General features: G+C 39.6%; 1 protein-coding gene across 4 annotated transcripts in view; it reads left to right on the plus strand.

Moving 5' to 3' along the window:
• The window catches only part of LOC110535129 (extracellular matrix organizing protein FRAS1), a 349,490-nt gene that overhangs the window by 146,793 nt on the left and 180,117 nt on the right, over window positions 1-22,580 (plus strand). For all 4 annotated transcript variants that reach the window (XR_016484722.1, XM_090191232.1, XM_090191233.1 and 1 more), the window contains exons 10-11: window positions 1,823-1,933; window positions 2,391-2,538. Coding sequence is in view for 3 of the 4 variants with exons in the window: in XM_090191232.1 (XP_090047358.1) it covers window positions 1,823-1,933; window positions 2,391-2,538 (259 nt within the window). In the remaining variant the exon portion in view is untranslated. The remainder of the gene's footprint in view (window positions 1-1,822; window positions 1,934-2,390; window positions 2,539-22,580) is intronic.

A 22,580-nucleotide genomic window follows, 5' to 3' on the forward strand; every position in this document is an offset into this window, starting at 1 on the left:
TCCTGATATGTCCGAATAACCAGTGACGAAACCCCCCCCTAAAAAACAGGTTACTAATGCCGCTGTGATCTCACCCCGTCCCGTCCTGACAGATTCTCTTCGTCTGCAGAATCTGACCTGGGAGATGATCTGTAACGTAATAAAACCAGCCTGTTAAGTATTAATTAAGGATATATATATCTATATATATATATATATATAGTTGGCCTGATTCCAGATCAGATTTCCCAAGGTCACACAGCATGAGTTGAGAGCCTAGAGACTGATATAATACAATGACAGGCTACTCTGAATAGTGACAAGTGAATCTGAAACCAGATCAGATGTGTGACAAAAAAAAACTAAAAACATCACTTATTAATCTATCCTCGAAGATGAATATTTTTCACGATTTCAAATGATTTTCCATTGAATTGTTTGTTAACAATTTAGTGGCTCAACATTCTGCTCCATTTCATACTCAATGAAATCAATCAAATTTATTTTTAAAGCCTTTTTACATCAGCAGATGTGCTGTACAGAAACCCAGCCTAAAACCCCAAACAGCCAGCAATGCAGATGTAGAAGTTCTCCAATTGTATTAATACCCTGGTTTTGTGTGCGTGTGTGTGTGTGTCTGTGTGTGTGTGTGTGTCTGTGTGTCTCTGTGTGTGTGTCTCTGTGTGTGTGTCTCTGTGTGTGTATCTCTGTGTGTGTATCTCTGTATGTGTGTGTGTGTGTGTGTGTGTGTGTGTGTGTGTGTGTGTGTGTGTGTGTGTGTGTGTGTGTGTGTGTGTGTGTGTGTGTGTGTGTGTGTGTGTAATTAATGTTGTATGGAAGTTAAGGTGTACACTGACTAATTTCCTCTAACCACTGGACTGAAGGAAGGAAGGGAGGGAGGGAGGGAGGGAGGGAGGGAGGGGGGGAGGGAGGGAGGGAGGGAGGGAGGGAGGGAGGGAGGGAGGGAGGGAGGGAGGGAGGGAGGATAGGAGATGGATAGACAAGAGAGAGAGGGGGAGAGAGAGAGGAAAATAGGTAGTGGAAAGAGATTGAGGGAGAGGGGGAGAGGAAAGAGAGAGAGGGGGGGAGGGAGGGAGTGAGGGAGGGAGGGAGGGAGGGAGGATAAGAGATGGATAGACAAGAGAGAGAGGGGGAGAAAGATAGAGGAAAATAGGTAGTGGAAAGAGATTGAGGGAGAGGGGGAGAGGAAAGAGGGAGAGAGGGGGAGAGGGATAGAGGAAAGAGAGAGATGAGAGAGGGGAAAGAGAGAGGGGGAGAGGGATAGAGGAAAGAGAGAGAGAAGGAGAGAGAGAGGAAAGAGAAAGGGAGGAAGAGGGATAGAGGAGAGAGAGGAAAGAGAGAGGGGGAAAGGAGAGGAAAGAGAAGGGAAGGGGGAGAGAGACAGGAAACAGAGAAGGGGAGAGGTAAGAGAGAAAGAAGGAGAGAGAGAGGGGGATAGGGATAGAGGAAAGAGAGAGGGGGGAAAGGAGAGGAAAGAGAAGGGGGAGAGAGAGAGAAAAGGGAGACGGAGAGGAAAGAGAAGAGAAGGGGGAGAGAGACAGGAAACAGAGAAGGGGAGAGGTAAGAGAGAGGGGGAAAGGAGAGGAAAGAGAAGAGAAGGGGGAGAGAGAGAAAAGGGAGACGGAGAGGAAAGAGAGAGGGGGAAAGGAGAGGAAAGAGAAGAGAAGGGGGAGAGAGACAGGAAACAGAGAAGGGGAGAGGTAAGAGAGAGGGGGAAAGGAGAGGAAAGAGAAGAGAAGGGGGAGAGAGACAGGAAACAGAGAAGGGGAGAGGTAAGAGAGAAAGATGGAGAGAGCACCCATTTCCCTTTTCTTTTTGACAGGGATCAGAGCTGGTCCACCTACCAGGGAAGTGCTGCCCCGAGTGTCAGTCCATGAAGACCTCTTGTGTCTACCCACATCAGTCCTCTGGGAAGGAACAGAGGCGACTGGCGGTGAGTAAAGAGGCTTGATTAGGTGGAATGTTCACCATAATCACTTAGTGTAATCCCTGAAATCTACACACAGTTCATACAGCTTCAGTTGATCATCTCTACCTCATGGCAATCTTTGTCTGCTTGTCTCTGTCTCTGTCTGTCTCTGTCTTTCTCTCTTTCTCGCTGTCTCTGTTTCGGTCTCTCTTAATCGCTCTTTCTCCCTCTCCCGCTCCCCCCCTGTCCCCCCCCCCTGTCTCTCCCCCCCGTCTCTCCCCCCTCCACCCCTGTATCCTCACCCCTCCCCCCTGTCTCTCACCCCTCCACCCCTGTATCTCACCCCTCCCCCTGTCTCTCCCCCCTACACCCCTGTATCTCCCCCCTCCCCCCTGTCTCTCACCCCTGTCCCCCCCTCCCCCTGTCTCTCACCCCTCCCCCTGTCCCCCCCTCCCCCTGTCTCTCACCCCTCCCCCTCTAGAACCTGGAGAGGTGGAGTGAGGGCCCATGCAGGGAGTGTGAGTGTCGTGAGGGCAGGGTGACCTGCTTCCTGGCGTCCTGTCTCACCTGTCCCCTGGGGATGCTGGCTGTGCCTCGCCAGGGACAGTGTTGCCCAGAGTGTAAACAGGGTAAGAGTGGCACACACACACACACACACACATGCATACTTGTTGAATGGGTCTGTTATATTACTTGTTGAATAGGTCGGTTATATTGTGATATATTAATAATGGATTGAGTTTATACAGTAGAACAGGGTTCATCAACTAGATTCAGCTGCGGGACGATATATTTTGTTGAGCGGATGGTCGGGGGGGACAAAGCTTCATTTATAGACGACAAATTGACCGCAAGAAGCCCAAACAGATATAATGTCTGACTAAAACATAATCATTTCAAACCTTGCTTACATTTGTGTGAGATCACGTGTCTTGTCTATTATGCATAGGGGAATACATGGGAACAGATGTATTAAATTAAAATCACTTGGAGCTGATTTCCTGGTGTTTTTACAGTCTTTTATGTCCAACAATGAAAAGTACAACAACAAAAAGTATTTTAATGAAGAAGACAAAAAATGTGGTCAGAAAACTTGGGGGGGCAAATAAAATCAACCAGCCAAATTCAGCCCGCAGACCGCCAGTTGGGGAACCCTGCAGTAGACTGCACTTTCCCCTGGTTTTCATAGTAAAAGGATTGTAGTTGTCATGACAACACCAGGCTCCATGACTGATGTTTGGAAGTGAGTGAGTGATAAACAAAGCTGCCATTTGGAGGGTTAACATATGAAGCCCCTCATCCCACTCTCCCTATAAAGATGTCCCATTGATTTCAGCAGCAGCTCTGTCTAACCCAGCGCTACTCTTGTCTCATCCAACAGTCTTCTCCCCTCTGGCTCTCGCTGGAATTTCTCTCCTTTGTTTTCAGACAGCGTTGCTGAGGTTAAGGTCTTCTTTCCGTGAACATTTATAAAGCCTAATTTGCTTTTTCTTAACTTCCATTAATTATTATGAAGGGGCTATGCATATACTCGGGTGAGAAAGAAGAGGAGATGGAGAATGAGAAAGAGAGGGCGGAAAGAGAGAGTGAGAGAGGAAGAGAACAGCAGGGGAGAGGAAAGGAAAGGACAGACACAGAGAGAGATAGAGAGAGCTATAGAGGAAGAGATGAGAAAGAGAGATGGAAAAAAGATAGACAGAGAGGAAGAGAGAGAGAATTAGGCTGATACCCGCTAATTATCAAAATCCAGAAAAGAGACGTAAAATTCCACAACCACCTAGCGATTCCCAAACCTTCCATAACAAAGCCATCACATACAGAGAGATGAATCTAAGCAAGCTGGTCCTGGGGCTCTGTTCACAAACACAAACATTTCCCACAGAGCCCCAGATCAGCAACACAGTTAGACCCAACCAAATCATGAGAAAACAAAAAGATAATTACTTGACACATTGGAACGAATTAACAATAAAACAGAGCAAACTAGAATGCTATTTGGCCCTAAACAGAGAGTACACAGTGGCAGAATACCTGACCACTGTGACTGACCCAAACTTAATGAAAGCTTTGACTATACAGACTCATTGAGCATAGCCTTGCTATTGAGAAAGGCCGCCGCAGGCAGACATGGCTCTCAAGAGAAGACAGGCTCACAAAATGAGGTGGAAACTGAACTGCACTTCCTAACCTCCTGCACCATGTATGACCATATTAGAGACACATATTTCGCTCAGATTGCACAGATTCATAAATAATTTGAAAACTAACCCAATTTTGATTAACTCCCATATCTACTGGGTGAAATACCACAGTGTGCCATCACAGCAGCAAGATGTGACCTGTTACCACAACAAAAGGGCAACCCCAGTGAGGAACAAACACCATTGTAAATACAACCCATATTTATGTTTATTTATTTTCTCTTTTGTACTTTAACTATTTGCACATCATTACAACAGTGTATATACATAATATGACATTTGTAATGTATTTATTCTCTTGGAACTTCTGTGAGTGTAATGTTTACTGTTACTTTTATTGTTTATTTCACTTTTGTTTATTATCTACCTCACTTGCTTTGGCAATGTTAAGATATGTTTTCCCATGACAATAAAGCCCCTGAATTGAATTGAATTGGATTGAGAGAGAGAGAGGAAGAGATGGGAGAGAGAGGGAGAGTGAAAGGGAGAGTGAAAGGGGGAGAGAGAGAGAGAGAGAGAGAGAGAGAGAGAGAGAGAGAGAGAGAGAGAGAGAGAGAGAGAGAGAGAGAGAGAGAGAGAGAGAGAGAGAGAGAGAGAGAGAGAGAGAGAGAGAGAGAGAGAGAGAGCGAGAGAGATGAAAGAGAGCTGAAATGATTATAGTTAGTTTCCATGGAAAGGACAAGACCTGCCTATTTGGAAAAATCACCCTACTTAATTCTTTAGCCATATCCCAGTTGACCTATTTACTAATGGCCCTACATACACCGAACAACTACTTTTATTATTATATATATTTTTGGGGATATTGTTTTTAAAAACAGTATAATGTTTGTAAATGATATCGTAAATAGGACTTGTGGAGTTATGTCACACATGCAGCTTACCCAGATACATACAGATGTCTGCTCTACTCAAAATTACAACCAACTAATTGCAGCAAAAAATGGAAGAGGGGTAGAAAGTAATGCAGGTCTTTAGTGTCTTAACGACCGTTCCACAGTAATAATAATAATAATCATTATCATATCTGTAAGCTGTTAGTGTCTTAACGACCGTTCCACAGGTGCGTGCGTGTTCATTCATTGTTTATGGTTCATTGAACAAGCATGGGGAAACAGTGTTTAAACCCTTTACAATGAAGCTCTGTGAAGTTATTTGGATTTTTATGAATTATCTTTGAATGACAGGGTCCTAAAAAAGGGACAGTTCTTTTTTTGCAGAGTTTAGATTGTAAAATAGTTGGGAAGAGATTTTCCGTGTCCCGATTCCACGATACACAAAACTTTGAGTTTTTCCATTTACATGATTATACAATATTATTTCAACCAATATAATGTTATATGGTGTATATGGGGGATACAACCATCCTGCTCGACAGAGTTTGCTGCGAAGGGACAGAATCATTAGAGCATTTGTTTTGGTACTGTCCATATGTGGAGACAGACAGACAGACAGAGCTATCCAATAGTAGGCTATGTCCTTACAGAGCTATCCAATAGAAGTCTTTGTCCTTACAGAGCTATCCAATAGATGTATATGTCCTTACAGAGCTATCCAATAGTAGACTATTTCCTTACAGAGCTATCCAATAGATGTATATGTCCTTACAGAACTATCCAGTAGTAGACTATGTCCTTACAGAGCTATCCAATAGATGTATATGTCCTTACAGAGCTATCCAATAGATGTATATGTCCTTACAGAGCTATCCAATAGTAGACTATGTCCTTACAGAGCTATCCAATAGTAGACAATGTCCTTACAGAGCTATCCAATAGATGTATATGTCCTTACAGAGCTATCCAATAGTAGACTATGCCCTTACAGAGCTATCCAATAGAAGTCTTTGTCCTTACAGAGCTATCCAATAGAAGTCTTTGTCCTTACAGAGCTATCCAATAGTAGACTATGTCCTTACAGAGCTATCCAATAGATGTATATGTCCTTACAGAGCTATCCAATAGATGTATATGTCCTTACAGAGCTATCCAATAGAAGTCTATGTCCTTACAGAGCTATCCAATAGTAGACTATGTCCTTACAGAGCTATCCAATAGTAGACTATGTCCTTACAGAGCTATCCAATAGATGTATATGTCCTTACAGAGCTATCCAATAGAAGTCTTTGTCCTTACAGAGCTATCCAATAGATGTATATGTCCTTACAGAGCTATCCAAAAGATGTATATGTCCTTACAGAGCTATCCAATAGATGTATATGTCCTTACAGAGCTATCCAGTAGAAGTCTTTGTCCTTACAGAGCTATCCAATAGTAGACTATGTCCTTACAGAGCTATCCAATAGAAGTCTTTGTCCTTACAGAGCTATCCAATAGAAGTCTATGTCCTTACAGAGCTATCCAATAGATGTATATGTCCTTACAGAGCTATCCAATAGATGTATATGTCCTTACAGAGCTATCCAATAGTAGTCTATGTCCTTACAGAGCTATCCAATAGAAGTCTATGTCCTTACAGAGCTATCCAATAGATGTATATGTCCTTACAGAGCTATCCAATAGATGTATATGTCCTTACAGAGCTATCCAATAGATGTATATGTCCTTACAGAGCTATCCAATAGATGTATATGTCCTTACAGAGCTATCCAATATAAGTATTTGTCCTTACAGAGCTATCCAATAGATGTATATGTCCTTACAGAGCTATCCAATAGATGTATATGTCCTTACAGAGCTATCCAATAGATGTATATGTCCTTACAGAGCTATCCAGTAGAAGTTTTTGTCCTTACAGAGCTATCCAATAGTAGACTATGTCCTTACAGAGCTATCCAATAGAAGTCTTTGTCCTTACAGAGCTATCCAATAGAAGTCTATGTCCTTACAGAGCTATCCAATAGATGTATATGTCCTTACAGAGCTATCCAATAGATGTATATGTCCTTACAGAGCTATCCAATAGTAGACTATGTCCTTACAGAGCTATCCAATAGATGTATATGTCCTTACAGAGCTATCCAATAGATGTATATGTCCTTACAGAGCTATCCAATAGATGTATATGTCCTTACAGAGCTATCCAATAGATGTATATGTCCTTACAGAGCTATCCAATAGTAGACTATGTCCTTACAGAGCTATCCAATAGTAGACTATGTCCTTACAGAGCTATCCAATAGAAGACTATGTCCTTACAGAGCTATCCAATAGATGTATATGTCCTTACAGAGCTATCCAATAGATGTATATGTCCTTACAGAGCTATCCAATAGAAGTCTATGTCCTTACAGAGCTATCCAATAGTAGACTATGTCCTTACAGAGCTATCCAATAGTAGACTATGTCCTTACAGAGCTATCCAATAGATGTATATGTCCTTACAGAGCTATCCAATAGAAGTCTTTGTCCTTACAGAGCTATCCAATAGATGTATATGTCCTTACAGAGCTATCCAAAAGATGTATATGTCCTTACAGAGCTATCCAATAGATGTATATGTCCTTACAGAGCTATCCAGTAGAAGTCTTTGTCCTTACAGAGCTATCCAATAGTAGACTATGTCCTTACAGAGCTATCCAATAGAAGTCTTTGTCCTTACAGAGCTATCCAATAGATGTATATGTCCTTACAGAGCTATCCAATAGATGTATATGTCCTTACAGAGCTATCCAATAGATGTATATGTCCTTACAGAGCTATCCAATAGATGTATATGTCCTTACAGAGCTATCCAATAGTAGTCTATGTCCTTACAGAGCTATCCAATAGATGTATATGTCCTTACAGAGCTATCCAATAGATGTATATGTCCTTACAGAGCTATCCAATAGATGTATATGTCCTTACAGAGCTATCCAATAGATGTATATGTCCTTACAGAGCTATCCAATATAAGTATTTGTCCTTACAGAGCTATCCAATAGATGTATATGTCCTTACAGAGCTATCCAATAGATGTATATGTCCTTACAGAGCTATCCAGTAGAAGTTTTTGTCCTTACAGAGCTATCCAATAGTAGACTATGTCCTTACAGAGTTATCCAATAGAAGTCTTTGTCCTTACAGAGCTATCCAATAGAAGTCTATGTCCTTACAGAGCTATCCAATAGATGTATATGTCCTTACAGAGCTATCCAATAGATGTATATGTCCTTACAGAGCTATCCAATAGTAGACTATGTCCTTACAGAGCTATCCAATAGATGTATATGTCCTTACAGAGCTATCCAATAGATGTATATGTCCTTACAGAGCTATCCAATAGATGTATATGTCCTTACAGAGCTATCCAATAGATGTATATGTCCTTACAGAGCTATCCAATAGTAGACTATGTCCTTACAGAGCTATCCAATATAAGTATTTGTCCTTACAGAGCTATCCAATAGTAGACTATGTCCTTACAGAGCTATCCAATAGATGTATATGTCCTTACAGAGCTAACCAATAGATGTATATGTCCTTACAGAGCTATCCAATAGTAGACTATGTCCTTACAGAGCTATCCAATAGTAGACTATGTCCTTACAGAGCTATCCAATAGTAGACTATGTCCTTACAGAGCTATCCAATAGAAGTCTTTGTCCTTACAGAGCTATCCAATAGATGTATATGTCCTTACAGAGCTATCCAATAGATGTATATGTCTTTACAGGGCTATCCAATAGTAGACTATGTCCTTACAGAGCTATCCAATAGATGTATATGTCCTTACAGAGCTATCCAATAGTAGACTATGTCCTTACAGAGCTATCCAATAGAAGTCTTTGTCCTTACAGAGCTATCCAATAGATGTATATGTCCTTACAGAGCTATCCAATAGATGTATATGTCCTTACAGGGCTATCCAATAGTAGACTATGTCCTTATAGATGTATATGTCCTTACAGAGCTATCCAATAGTAGACTATGTCCTTACAGAGCTATCCAATAGATGTATATGTCCTTACAGAGCTATCCAATAGATGTATATGTCCTTACAGAGCTATCCAATAGAAGTCTATGTCCTTACAGAGCTATCCAATAGTAGACTATGTCCTTACAGAGCTATCCAATAGTAGACTATGTCCTTACAGAGCTATCCAATAGATGTATATGTCCTTACAGAGCTATCCAATAGAAGTCTTTGTCCTTACAGAGCTATCCAATAGATGTATATGTCCTTACAGAGCTATCCAAAAGATGTATATGTCCTTACAGAGCTATCCAATAGATGTATATGTCCTTACAGAGCTATCCAGTAGAAGTCTTTGTCCTTACAGAGCTATCCAATAGAAGTCTTTGTCCTTACAGAGCTATCCAATAGATGTATATGTCCTTACAGAGCTATCCAATAGAAGTCTTTGTCCTTACAGAGCTATCCAATAGAAGTCTTTGTCCTTACAGAGCTATCCAATAGAAGTCTTTGTCCTTACAGAGCTATCCAATAGTAGACTATGTCCTTACAGAGCTATCCAATAGATGTATATGTCCTTACAGAGCTATCCAATAGATGTATATGTCCTTACAGGGCTATCCAATTGTAGACTATGTCCTTACAGAGCTATCCAATAGATGTATATGTCCTTACAGAGCTATCCAATAGTAGACTATGTCCTTACAGAGCTATCCAATAGATGTATATGTCCTTACAGAGCTATCCAATAGATGTATATGTCCTTACAGAGCTATCCAATAGAAGTCTATGTCCTTACAGAGCTATCCAATAGTAGACTATGTCCTTACAGAGCTATCCAATAGATGTATATGTCCTTACAGAGCTATCCAATAGAAGTCTTTGTCCTTACAGAGCTATCCAATAGATGTATATGTCCTTACAGAGCTATCCAAAAGATGTATATGTCCTTACAGAGCTATCCAATAGATGTATATGTCCTTACAGAGCTATCCAGTAGAAGTCTTTGTCCTTACAGAGCTATCCAATAGTAGACTATGTCCTTACAGAGCTATCCAATAGAAGTCTTTGTCCTTACAGAGCTATCCAATAGAAGTCTATGTCCTTACAGAGCTATCCAATAGATGTATATGTCCTTACAGAGCTATCCAATAGATGTATATGTCCTTACAGAGCTATCCAATAGTAGTCTATGTCCTTACAGAGCTATCCAATAGAAGTCTATGTCCTTACAGAGCTATCCAATAGATGTATATGTCCTTACAGAGCTATCCAATAGATGTATATGTCCTTACAGAGCTATCCAATAGATGTATATGTCCTTACAGAGCTATCCAATAGATGTATATGTCCTTACAGAGCTATCCAATATAAGTATTTGTCCTTACAGAGCTATCCAATAGATGTATATGTCCTTACAGAGCTATCCAATAGATGTATATGTCCTTACAGAGCTATCCAATAGATGTATATGTCCTTACAGACCTATCCAGTAGAAGTCTTTGTCCTTACAGAGCTATCCAATAGTAGACTATGTCCTTACAGAGCTATCCAATAGAAGTCTTTGTCCTTACAGAGCTATCCAATAGAAGTCTATGTCCTTACAGAGCTATCCAATAGATGTATATGTCCTTACAGAGCTATCCAATAGATGTATATGTCCTTACAGAGCTATCCAATAGATGTATATGTCCTTACAGAGCTATCCAATAGATGTATATGTCCTTACAGAGCTATCCAATAGATGTATATGTCCTTACAGAGCTATCCAATAGTAGACTATGTCCTTACAGAGCTATCCAATAGTAGACTATGTCCTTACAGAGCTATCCAATAGTAGACTATGTCCTTACAGAGCTATCCAATAGTAGACGATGTCCTTACAGAGCTATCCAATACAAGTATTTGTCCTTACAGAGCTATCCAATAGTAGACTATGTCCTTACAGAGCTATCCAATAGATGTATATGTCCTTACAGAGCTAACCAATAGATGTATATGTCCTTACAGAGCTATCCAATAGTAGACTATGTCCTTACAGAGCTATCCAATAGTAGACTATGTCCTTACAGAGCTATCCAATAGTAGACTATGTCCTTACAGAGCTATCCAATAGAAGTCTTTGTCCTTACAGAGCTATCCAATAGATGTATATGTCCTTACAGAGCTATCCAATAGATGTATATGTCCTTACAGGGCTATCCAATAGTAGACTATGTCCTTACAGAGCTATCCAATAGATGTATATGTCCTTACAGAGCTATCCAATAGTAGACTATGTCCTTACAGAGCTATCCAATAGAAGTCTTTGTCCTTACAGAGCTATCCAATAGATGTATATGTCCTTACAGAGCTATCCAATAGATGTATATGTCCTTACAGGGCTATCCAATAGTAGACTATGTCCTTACAGAGCTATCCAATAGATGTATATGTCCTTACAGAGCTATCCAATAGTAGTCTATGTCCTTACAGAGCTATCTAATAGAAGTCTATGTCCTTACAGAGCTATCCAATAGATGTATATGTCCTTACAGAGCTATCCAATATATGTATATGTCCTTACAGAGCTATCCAATAGATGTATATGTCCTTACAGAGCTATCCAATAGTAGACTATGTCCTTACAGAGCTATCCAATAGATGTATATGTCCTTACAGAGCTATCCAATAGATGTATATGTCCTTACAGAGCTATCCAATAGATGTATATGTCATTACAGAGCTATCCAATAGTAGACTATGTCCTTACAGAGCTATCCAATAGATGTATATGTCCTTACAGAGCTATCCAATAGTAGACTATGTCCTTACAGAGCTATCCAATAGATGTATATGTCCTTACAGAGCTATCCAATAGTAGACTATGTCCTTACAGAGCTATCCAATAGTAGACTATGTCCTTACAGAGCTATCCAATAGTAGACTATGTCCTTACAGAGCTATCCAATAGATGTATATGTCCTTACAGAGCTATCCAATAGTAGACTATGTCCTTACAGAGCTATCCAATAGATGTATATGTCCTTACAGAGCTATCCAATAGTAGTCTATGTCCTTACAGAGCTATCCAATAGTAGACTATGTCCTTACAGAGCTATCCAATAGATGTATATGTCCTTACAGAGCTATCCAATAGTAGACTATGTCCTTACAGAGCTATCCAATAGATGTATATGTCCTTACAGAGCTATCCAATAGATGTATATGTCCTTACAGAGCTATCCAATAGTAGACTATGTCCTTACAGAGCTATCCAATAGATGTATATGTCCTTACAGAGCTATCCAATAGTAGACTATGTCCTTACAGAGCTATCCAATAGAAGTCTTTGTCCTTACAGAGCTATCCAATAGATGTATATGTCCTTACAGAGCTATCCAATAGTAGTCTATGTCCTTACAGAGCTATCCAATAGTCGACTATGTCCTTACAGAGCTATCCAATAGAAGTCTATGTCCTTACAGAGCTATCCAATAGTAGACTATGTCCTTACAGAGCTATCCAATAGATGTATATGTCCTTACAGAGCTATCCAATAGTAGACTATGTCCTTACAGAGCTATCCAATACTAGACTATGTCCTTACAGAGCTATCCAATAGAAGTCTTTGTCCTTACAGAGCTATCCAATAGATGTATATGTCCTTACAGAGCTATCCAATAGTAGTCTATGTCCTTACAGAGCTATCCAATAGTAGACTATGTCCTTACAGAGCTATCCAATAGTAGTCTATGTCCTTACAGAGCTATCCAATAGTAGACTATGTCCTTACAGAGCTATCCAATAGATGTATATGTCCTTACAGAGCTATCCAATAGTAGACTATGTCCTTACAGAGCTATCCAATAGTAGACTATGTCCTTACAGAGCTATCCAATAGAAGTCTTTGTCCTTACAGAGCTATCCAATAGATGTATATGTCCTTACAGAGCTATCCAATAGATGTATATGTCCTTACAGGGCTATCCAATAGTAGACTATGTCCTTACAGAGCTATCCAATAGATGTATATGTCCTTACAGAGCTATCCAATAGTAGACTATGTCCTTACAGAGCTATCCAATAGAAGTCTTTGTCCTTACAGAGCTATCCAATAGATGTATATGTCCTTACAGAGCTATCCAATAGATGTATATGTCCTTACAGGGCTATCCAATAGTAGACTATGTCCTTACAGAGCTATCCAATAGATGTATATGTCCTTACAGAGCTATCCAATAGTAGACTATGTCCTTACAGAGCTATCCAATAGAAGTCTTTGTCCTTACAGAGCTATCCAATAGATGTATATGTCCTTACAGAGCTATCCAATAGATGTATGTATATGTCCTTACAGGGCTATCCAATAGTAGACTATGTCCTTACAGAGCTATCCAATAGATGTATATGTCCTTACAGAGCTATCCAATAGATGTATATGTCCTTACAGAGCTATCCAATAGTAGACTATGTCCTTACAGAGCTATCCAATAGAAGTCTTTGTCCTTACAGAGCTATCCAATAGATGTATATGTCCTTACAGAGCTATCCAATAGATGTATGTATATGTCCTTACAGGGCTATCCAATAGTAGACTATGTCCTTACAGAGCTATCCAATAGATGTATATGTCCTTACAGAGCTATCCAATAGATGTATATGTCCTTACAGAGCTATCCAATAGTAGACTATGTCCTTACAGAGCTATCCAATAGTCGACTATGTCCTTACAGAGCTATCCAATAGAAGTCTATGTCCTTACAGAGCTATCCAATAGTAGACTATGTCCTTACAGAGCTATCCAATAGATGTATATGTCCTTACAGAGCTATCCAATAGTAGACTATGTCCTTACAGAGCTATCCAATACTAGACTATGTCCTTACAGAGCTATCCAATAGAAGTCTTTGTCCTTACAGAGCTATCCAATAGATGTATATGTCCTTACAGAGCTATCCAATAGTAGTCTATGTCCTTACAGAGCTATCCAATAGTAGACTATGTCCTTACAGAGCTATCCAATAGTAGTCTATGTCCTTACAGAGCTATCCAATAGTAGACTATGTCCTTACAGAGCTATCCAATAGATGTATATGTCCTTACAGAGCTATCCAATAGTAGACTATGTCCTTACAGAGCTATCCAATAGTAGACTATGTCCTTACAGAGCTATCCAATAGAAGTCTTTGTCCTTACAGAGCTATCCAATAGATGTATATGTCCTTACAGAGCTATCCAATAGATGTATATGTCCTTACAGGGCTATCCAATAGTAGACTATGTCCTTACAGAGCTATCCAATAGATGTATATGTCCTTACAGAGCTATCCAATAGTAGACTATGTCCTTACAGAGCTATCCAATAGAAGTCTTTGTCCTTACAGAGCTATCCAATAGATGTATATGTCCTTACAGAGCTATCCAATAGATGTATATGTCCTTACAGGGCTATCCAATAGTAGACTATGTCCTTACAGAGCTATCCAATAGATGTATATGTCCTTACAGAGCTATCCAATAGTAGACTATGTCCTTACAGAGCTATCCAATAGAAGTCTTTGTCCTTACAGAGCTATCCAATAGATGTATATGTCCTTACAGAGCTATCCAATAGATGTATGTATATGTCCTTACAGGGCTATCCAATAGTAGACTATGTCCTTACAGAGCTATCCAATAGATGTATATGTCCTTACAGAGCTATCCAATAGATGTATATGTCCTTACAGAGCTATCCAATAGTAGACTATGTCCTTACAGAGCTATCCAATAGATGTATATGTCCTTACAGAGCTATCCAATAGATGTATATGTCCTTACAGAGCTATCCAATAGATGTATATGTCATTACAGAGCTATCCAATAGTAGACTATGTCCTTACAGAGCTATCCAATAGATGTATATGTCCTTACAGAGCTATCCAATAGTAGACTATGTCCTTACAGAGCTATCCAATAGATGTATATGTCCTTACAGAGCTATCCAATAGATGTATATGTCCTTACAGAGCTATCCAATAGATGTATATGTCCTTACAGAGCTATCCAATAGTAGACTATGTCCTTACAGAGCTATCCAATAGTAGACTATGTCCTTACAGAGCTATCCAATAGAAGTCTTTGTCCTTACAGAGCTATCCAATAGTAGACTATGTCCTTACAGAGCTATCCAATAGATGTATATGTCCTTACAGAGCTATCCAATAGTAGACTATGTCCTTACAGAGCTATCCAATAGTAGACTATGTCCTTACAGAGCTATCCAATAGAAGTCTTTGTCCTTACAGAGCTATCCAATAGATGTATATGTCCTTACAGAGCTATCCAATAGATGTATATGTCCTTACAGGGCTATCCAATAGTAGACTATGTCCTTACAGAGCTATCCAATAGATGTATATGTCCTTACAGAGCTATCCAATAGTAGACTATGTCCTTACAGAGCTATCCAATAGAAGTCTTTGTCCTTACAGAGCTATCCAATAGATGTATATGTCCTTACAGAGCTATCCAATAGATGTATATGTCCTTACAGGGCTATCCAATAGTAGACTATGTCCTTACAGAGCTATCCAATAGATGTATATGTCCTTACAGAGCTATCCAATAGTAGACTATGTCCTTACAGAGCTATCCAATAGAAGTCTTTGTCCTTACAGAGCTATCCAATAGATGTATATGTCCTTACAGAGCTATCCAATAGATGTATGTATATGTCCTTACAGGGCTATCCAATAGTAGACTATGTCCTTACAGAGCTATCCAATAGATGTATATGTCCTTACAGAGCTATCCAATAGATGTATATGTCCTTACAGAGCTATCCAATAGTAGACTATGTCCTTACAGAGCTATCCAATAGATGTATATGTCCTTACAGAGCTATCCAATAGATGTATATGTCCTTACAGAGCTATCCAATAGATGTATATGTCATTACAGAGCTATCCAATAGTAGACTATGTCCTTACAGAGCTATCCAATAGATGTATATGTCCTTACAGAGCTATCCAATAGTAGACTATGTCCTTACAGAGCTATCCAATAGATGTATATGTCCTTACAGAGCTATCCAATAGATGTATATGTCCTTACAGAGCTATCCAATAGATGTATATGTCATTACAGAGCTATCCAATAGTAGACTATGTCCTTACAGAGCTATCCAATAGAAGTCTTTGTCCTTACAGAGCTATCCAATAGATGTATATGTCCTTACAGAGCTATCCAATAGATGTATGTATATGTCCTTACAGGGCTATCCAATAGTAGACTATGTCCTTACAGAGCTATCCAATAGATGTATATGTCCTTACAGAGCTATCCAATAGATGTATATGTCCTTACAGAGCTATCCAATAGTAGACTATGTCCTTACAGAGCTATCCAATAGATGTATATGTCCTTACAGAGCTATCCAATAGATGTATATGTCCTTACAGAGCTATCCAATAGATGTATATGTCATTACAGAGCTATCCAATAGTAGACTATGTCCTTACAGAGCTATCCAATAGATGTATATGTCCTTACAGAGCTATCCAATAGTAGACTATGTCCTTACAGAGCTATCCAATAGATGTATATGTCCTTACAGAGCTATCCAATAGTAGACTATGTCCTTACAGAGCTATCCAATAGTAGACTATGTCCTTACAGAGCTATCCAATAGTAGACTATGTCCTTACAGAGCTATCCAATAGATGTATATGTCCTTACAGAGCTATCCAATAGATGTATATGTCCTTACAGAGCTATCCAATAGATGTATATGTCCTTACAGAGCTATCCAATAGTAGACTATGTCCTTACAGAGCTATCCAATAGATGTATATGTCCTTACAGAGCTATCCAATAGTAGACTATGTCCTTACAGAGCTATCCAATAGAAGTCTTTGTCCTTACAGAGCTATCCAATAGATGTATATGTCCTTACAGAGCTATCCAATAGTAGTCTATGTCCTTACAGAGCTATCCAATAGTCGACTATGTCCTTACAGAGCTATCCAATAGAAGTCTATGTCCTTACAGAGCTATCCAATAGTAGACTATGTCCTTACAGAGCTATCCAATAGATGTATATGTCCTTACAGAGCTATCCAATAGTAGACTATGTCCTTACAGAGCTATCCAATACTAGACTATGTCCTTACAGAGCTATCCAATAGAAGTCTTTGTCCTTACAGAGCTATCCAATATATGTATATGTCCTTACAGAGCTATCCAATAGTAGTCTATGTCCTTACAGAGCTATCCAATAGTAGACTATGTCCTTACAGAGCTATCCAATAGTAGTCTATGTCCTTACAGAGCTATCCAATAGTAGACTATGTCCTTACAGAGCTATCCAATAGATGTATATGTCCTTACAGAGCTATCCAATAGTAGACTATGTCCTTACAGAGCTATCCAATAGTAGACTATGTCCTTACAGAGCTATCCAATAGAAGTCTTTGTCCTTACAGAGCTATCCAATAGATGTATATGTCCTTACAGAGCTATCCAATAGATGTATATGTCCTTACAGGGCTATCCAATAGTAGACTATGTCCTTACAGAGCTATCCAATAGATGTATATGTCCTTACAGAGCTATCCAATAGTAGACTATGTCCTTACAGAGCTATCCAATAGAAGTCTTTGTCCTTACAGAGCTATCCAATAGATGTATATGTCCTTACAGAGCTATCCAATAGATGTATATGTCCTTACAGGGCTATCCAATAGTAGACTATGTCCTTACAGAGCTATCCAATAGATGTATATGTCCTTACAGAGCTATCCAATAGTAGACTATGTCCTTACAGAGCTATCCAATAGAAGTCTTTGTCCTTACAGAGCTATCCAATAGATGTATATGTCCTTACAGAGCTATCCAATAGATGTATATGTCCTTACAGGGCTATCCAATAGTAGACTATGTCCTTACAGAGCTATCCAATAGATGTATATGTCCTTACAGAGCTATCCAATAGATGTATATGTCCTTACAGAGCTATCCAATATATGTATATGTCCTTACAGAGCTATCCAATAGATGTATATGTCCTTACAGAGCTATCCAATAGTAGACTATGTCCTTACAGAGCTATCCAATAGATGTATATGTCCTTACAGAGCTATCCAATAGATGTATATGTCCTTACAGAGCTATCCAATAGATGTATATGTCATTACAGAGCTATCCAATAGTAGACTATGTCCTTACAGAGCTATCCAATAGATGTATATGTCCTTACAGAGCTATCCAATAGTAGACTATGTCCTTACAGAGCTATCCAATAGATGTATATGTCCTTACAGAGCTATCCAATAGTAGACTATGTCCTTACAGAGCTATCCAATAGTAGACTATGTCCTTACAGAGCTATCCAATAGTAGACTATGTCCTTACAGAGCTATCCAATAGATGTATATGTCCTTACAGAGCTATCCAATAGTAGACTATGTCCTTACAGAGCTATCCAATAGATGTATATGTCCTTACAGAGCTATCCAATAGTAGTCTATGTCCTTACAGAGCTATCCAATAGTAGACTATGTCCTTACAGAGCTATCCAATAGATGTATATGTCCTTACAGAGCTATCCAATAGTAGACTATGTCCTTACAGAGCTATCCAATAGATGTATATGTCCTTACAGAGCTATCCAATGGATGTATATGTCCTTACAGAGCTATCCAATAGATGTATATGTCCTTACAGAGCTATCCAATAGTAGACTATGTCCTTACAGAGCTATCCAATAGATGTATATGTCCTTACAGAGCTATCCAATAGATGTATATGTCCTTACAGAGCTATCCAATAGTAGACTATGTCCTTACAGAGCTATCCAATAGAAGTCTTTGTCCTTACAGAGCTATCCAATAGATGTATATGTCCTTACAGAGCTATCCAATAGTAGTCTATGTCCTTACAGAGCTATCCAATAGTCGACTATGTCCTTACAGAGCTATCCAATAGAAGTCTATGTCCTTACAGAGCTATCCAATAGTAGACTATGTCCTTACAGAGCTATCCAATAGATGTATATGTCCTTACAGAGCTATCCAATAGTAGACTATGTCCTTACAGAGCTATCCAATACTAGACTATGTCCTTACAGAGCTATCCAATAGAAGTCTTTGTCCTTACAGAGCTATCCAATAGATGTATATGTCCTTACAGAGCTATCCAATAGTAGTCTATGTCCTTACAGAGCTATCCAATAGTAGACTATGTCCTTACAGAGCTATCCAATAGTAGTCTATGTCCTTACAGAGCTATCCAATAGTAGACTATGTCCTTACAGAGCTATCCAATAGATGTATATGTCCTTACAGAGCTATCCAATAGTAGACTATGTCCTTACAGAGCTATCCAATAGTAGACTATGTCCTTACAGAGCTATCCAATAGAAGTCTTTGTCCTTACAGAGCTATCCAATAGATGTATATGTCCTTACAGAGCTATCCAATAGAAGTCTTTGTCCTTACAGAGCTATCCAATAGATGTATATGTCCTTACAGAGCTATCCAATAGATGTATATGTCCTTACAGAGCTATCCAATAGATGTATATGTCCTTACAGAGCTATCCAATAGATGTATATGTCCTTACAGAGCTATCCAATAGAAGTCTATGTCCTTTGAACCCTGTGCCATTTATCTCCTGGGTCGTGATTTAGCCAGGAAGCTAACGACTTAAACCTTGCATAAATCCATATTTTAATCATAGTAGCAGTGGTTCATATCTTAATGTATGATGAAATTAATGACCCATATGGTCGTGTAGTTCAGGGACGGGCAACTATGATGGGGGTGGGGACCACAAACAATCTGAACTCATAATTTGGGGCCGCAGAAGCTCGCAGGTTCCACATCCAAACCCCCGCATGCAGTCAGAGCTGGCTCTAGATGACATTTGTGCTTTTCCCTGGTTAAATTAAAAACTAATTAAAAAAATAAAAATCCATGGATGTTGCCCATCCCTGATCTAGTTGAATAGACAAGGTTTGGATTCAAACGGCCACAGCAGACAGTGTTGGTAGTGTTGGTAAATTTTTTGGTGCCGTCCCCCACCCATCCCACCCGTCCCACCCGTCCCACCCATCCCACCCATCCCACCCGTCCCACCCGTCCCACCCGTCCCTTGCGAGCAAACATTTTTTAGCAGCCCCCCTTTTTGACATCAGAGAGAAAAAATAATAACAGTTCATTTCCTGCAATTCTACACATGTTCCCACGGAGCAGAGAAAATTTCCCATCTATTTTTATATCACTGGCAGATAAACATACTCCTTTTCTACAGATATCTTCAGGACAAGAAATCATGCTTGGGCCAAAGCTAGACTAACACGCTGCCCAAACCGGACGCGTCTCGTGCCTGAGCTTTTTTTAAAATACATTTAACACATAAATGTTATTCAATCATTGCACCCACGCTGCTCACGCGCGCCACCGAGCGTCCGCATTGCCAGGCGTTAAGATAGAAGAAAATAGAAACAACTTCTATCACGTGGGTGATTGAAAGATGAACTGTGGTCGGTCGTGGTAGTTCACCTTATTATGAAAGTTAGTTGCCAATCGCCATATAAAGTCCAAAGAAGAAAAAAGCCTGGTAGGAGGAGAGATTACTAGAAACGAACTTGGTTGACCGTTTTATGTGTGGATTAATTGTCAGAGCAGAGGACCTTGTGCATTTCAGGTAAAATAACAACCCAATGTTTATATCCCAGGACAAATTAGCTAGTAACAGCAAGCTAGCTAAATAAGACAAATTAGCTAGCAACAACAAGCTAGCTAAATAGGACAAATTAGCTAGCAACAGCAAGATAGCTAAATAGGACATATTAGCTAGCAACAGCAAGCTAGCTAAATAGGACAAATTAGCTAGCAACAGCAAGCTAGCTAAATAGGACAAATTAGCTAGCAGCAGCAAGCTAGCTAAATAGGACAAATTAGCTAGCAGCAGCAAGCTAGCTAGTTAAATTGCCATAAATGTTTAATGTTTTTTTGACCGACCTGTCCCCAAATTAATATAATTAGTTCATAGTTTGTTTTGATATTTCAACCTGCGTATCGTGATCGCGTTTGGTGTTGGGTGGGACAAAATCAATTTGTGCACGATGGACACACGCGCGCATCCGGTTTGGGCATGGTGTAACTGATGCTTTTGTGGACTGGCAGATTTCCAGGCAACTAAGAAATAAATGCACTAAAAGGCTGAATCAAGCTACTTCCTAAGTTCTATCGCTGACTCTGCTGGTGATCCGTTTACATTTTGGAAAACACTTAATCCACTAAAGCATGGAAGTTCCTCTCCTTCCCCCTTCCCCCTTCCCCAGGAAGTTATACTGAACTCTTACATCATTATTGGAAAACAATTGACGGGTCATTGCTTTTAATCAACATTGTATGTCCGCTGGTTTTTTGTTTGAAATAAATCTTGGTTTAATAGACCCGGGTCAGTCAGTAAACTGCTCGTCCCTCTCCCAGCCGCTAGTCCACTTGATAGAGGACCAGACAAACCCCCAGTGAATCCTTGTACTCTCTGGAGCAGCTGTCTACTTCTGATGTATTTGAACAACTACTTACGATCGATGTTAAATAATCTACAGGGGCTGATATGCTTGTTCCCTTCTTATTACCGCTTTCTGCTCCATTGATTGCTGAAGCATTAACACATATTTTTAACTTGACATTTATACTGAGTGGTATTCCTAGAGTTTGGAAGGCGGCCCATGTGCTTCCTCAACATAAAGGTGGCGACCCGAGTGATCTATATAATTATCGGCCCATTTCCAAACTCTCTTGCCGAGCAACAATCCTGGAATTATTGATTAATACTCAGCTTAGATCCCTTTTAACTGCTACATATCGTCTGAATATGAACCAGTCAGACTTCAGGCCAGGTCATAGTACCATCTCTGATACTTCTATGGTTTTAAATTATGTCATAAATTGTTTAGATATGAAGAAACACTGTGCTGCTCTCTTCATTGACCTGTCCAAGGCATTCAAAACTGTGTTTAACACCTTACTTATTCAGAAACACTCTACCATTGGCTTAGATTGGGCTGCTTGTAGCTGGTTTGAGAATTATTTAAAAGACAGAACACGTTGTGTACTTACTAATGGTGTAAAATCAGGATTTCTAGACATAACAAAAGGTGTCCCACAGGGTTCGATTCTTGGTCCAGTTCTTTTCACTATTTATATTAACAGCATTGGTCTATCTGTACAAAACTGTAACTTGCATCTGTGCACAGATGACACTGTTGTATACTCTACTGCCACCTACGTCAGCTCAGGCTCTGTTGACTCTTCAGTCTGCTTTTACTAGCTTGCAGAAAGCCTTGGTTCACCTGAACTTGTTAGTAACTGCTGGGAAAACCAAGTACATGTTATTTTCCAATTCATCTTCAATAATGTAACTGATGATTTGTGCATTAGTACGTTAGATGGTGCCCCCCCCCCCATTGATCGTCAATAAATATCTGGGCATCTGGACTGCCGAAAAGCTATCTTTTAAAAAACATGTTGACGAGTTAGTCAATAAATTAAGAATTCAGTTGGTCTTCTTCTATAGGAATAGGGCCTTTCATTAAATAGTAGAGAACAGATCATTCAGTCTACATGTATTACTGT

This window comes from Oncorhynchus mykiss, chromosome 11 (genome assembly GCF_057628025.1).
Source record: "Oncorhynchus mykiss isolate SJ-2025 chromosome 11, ASM5762802v1, whole genome shotgun sequence".
Taxonomy (NCBI): Eukaryota; Metazoa; Chordata; class Actinopteri; order Salmoniformes; family Salmonidae; genus Oncorhynchus; species Oncorhynchus mykiss.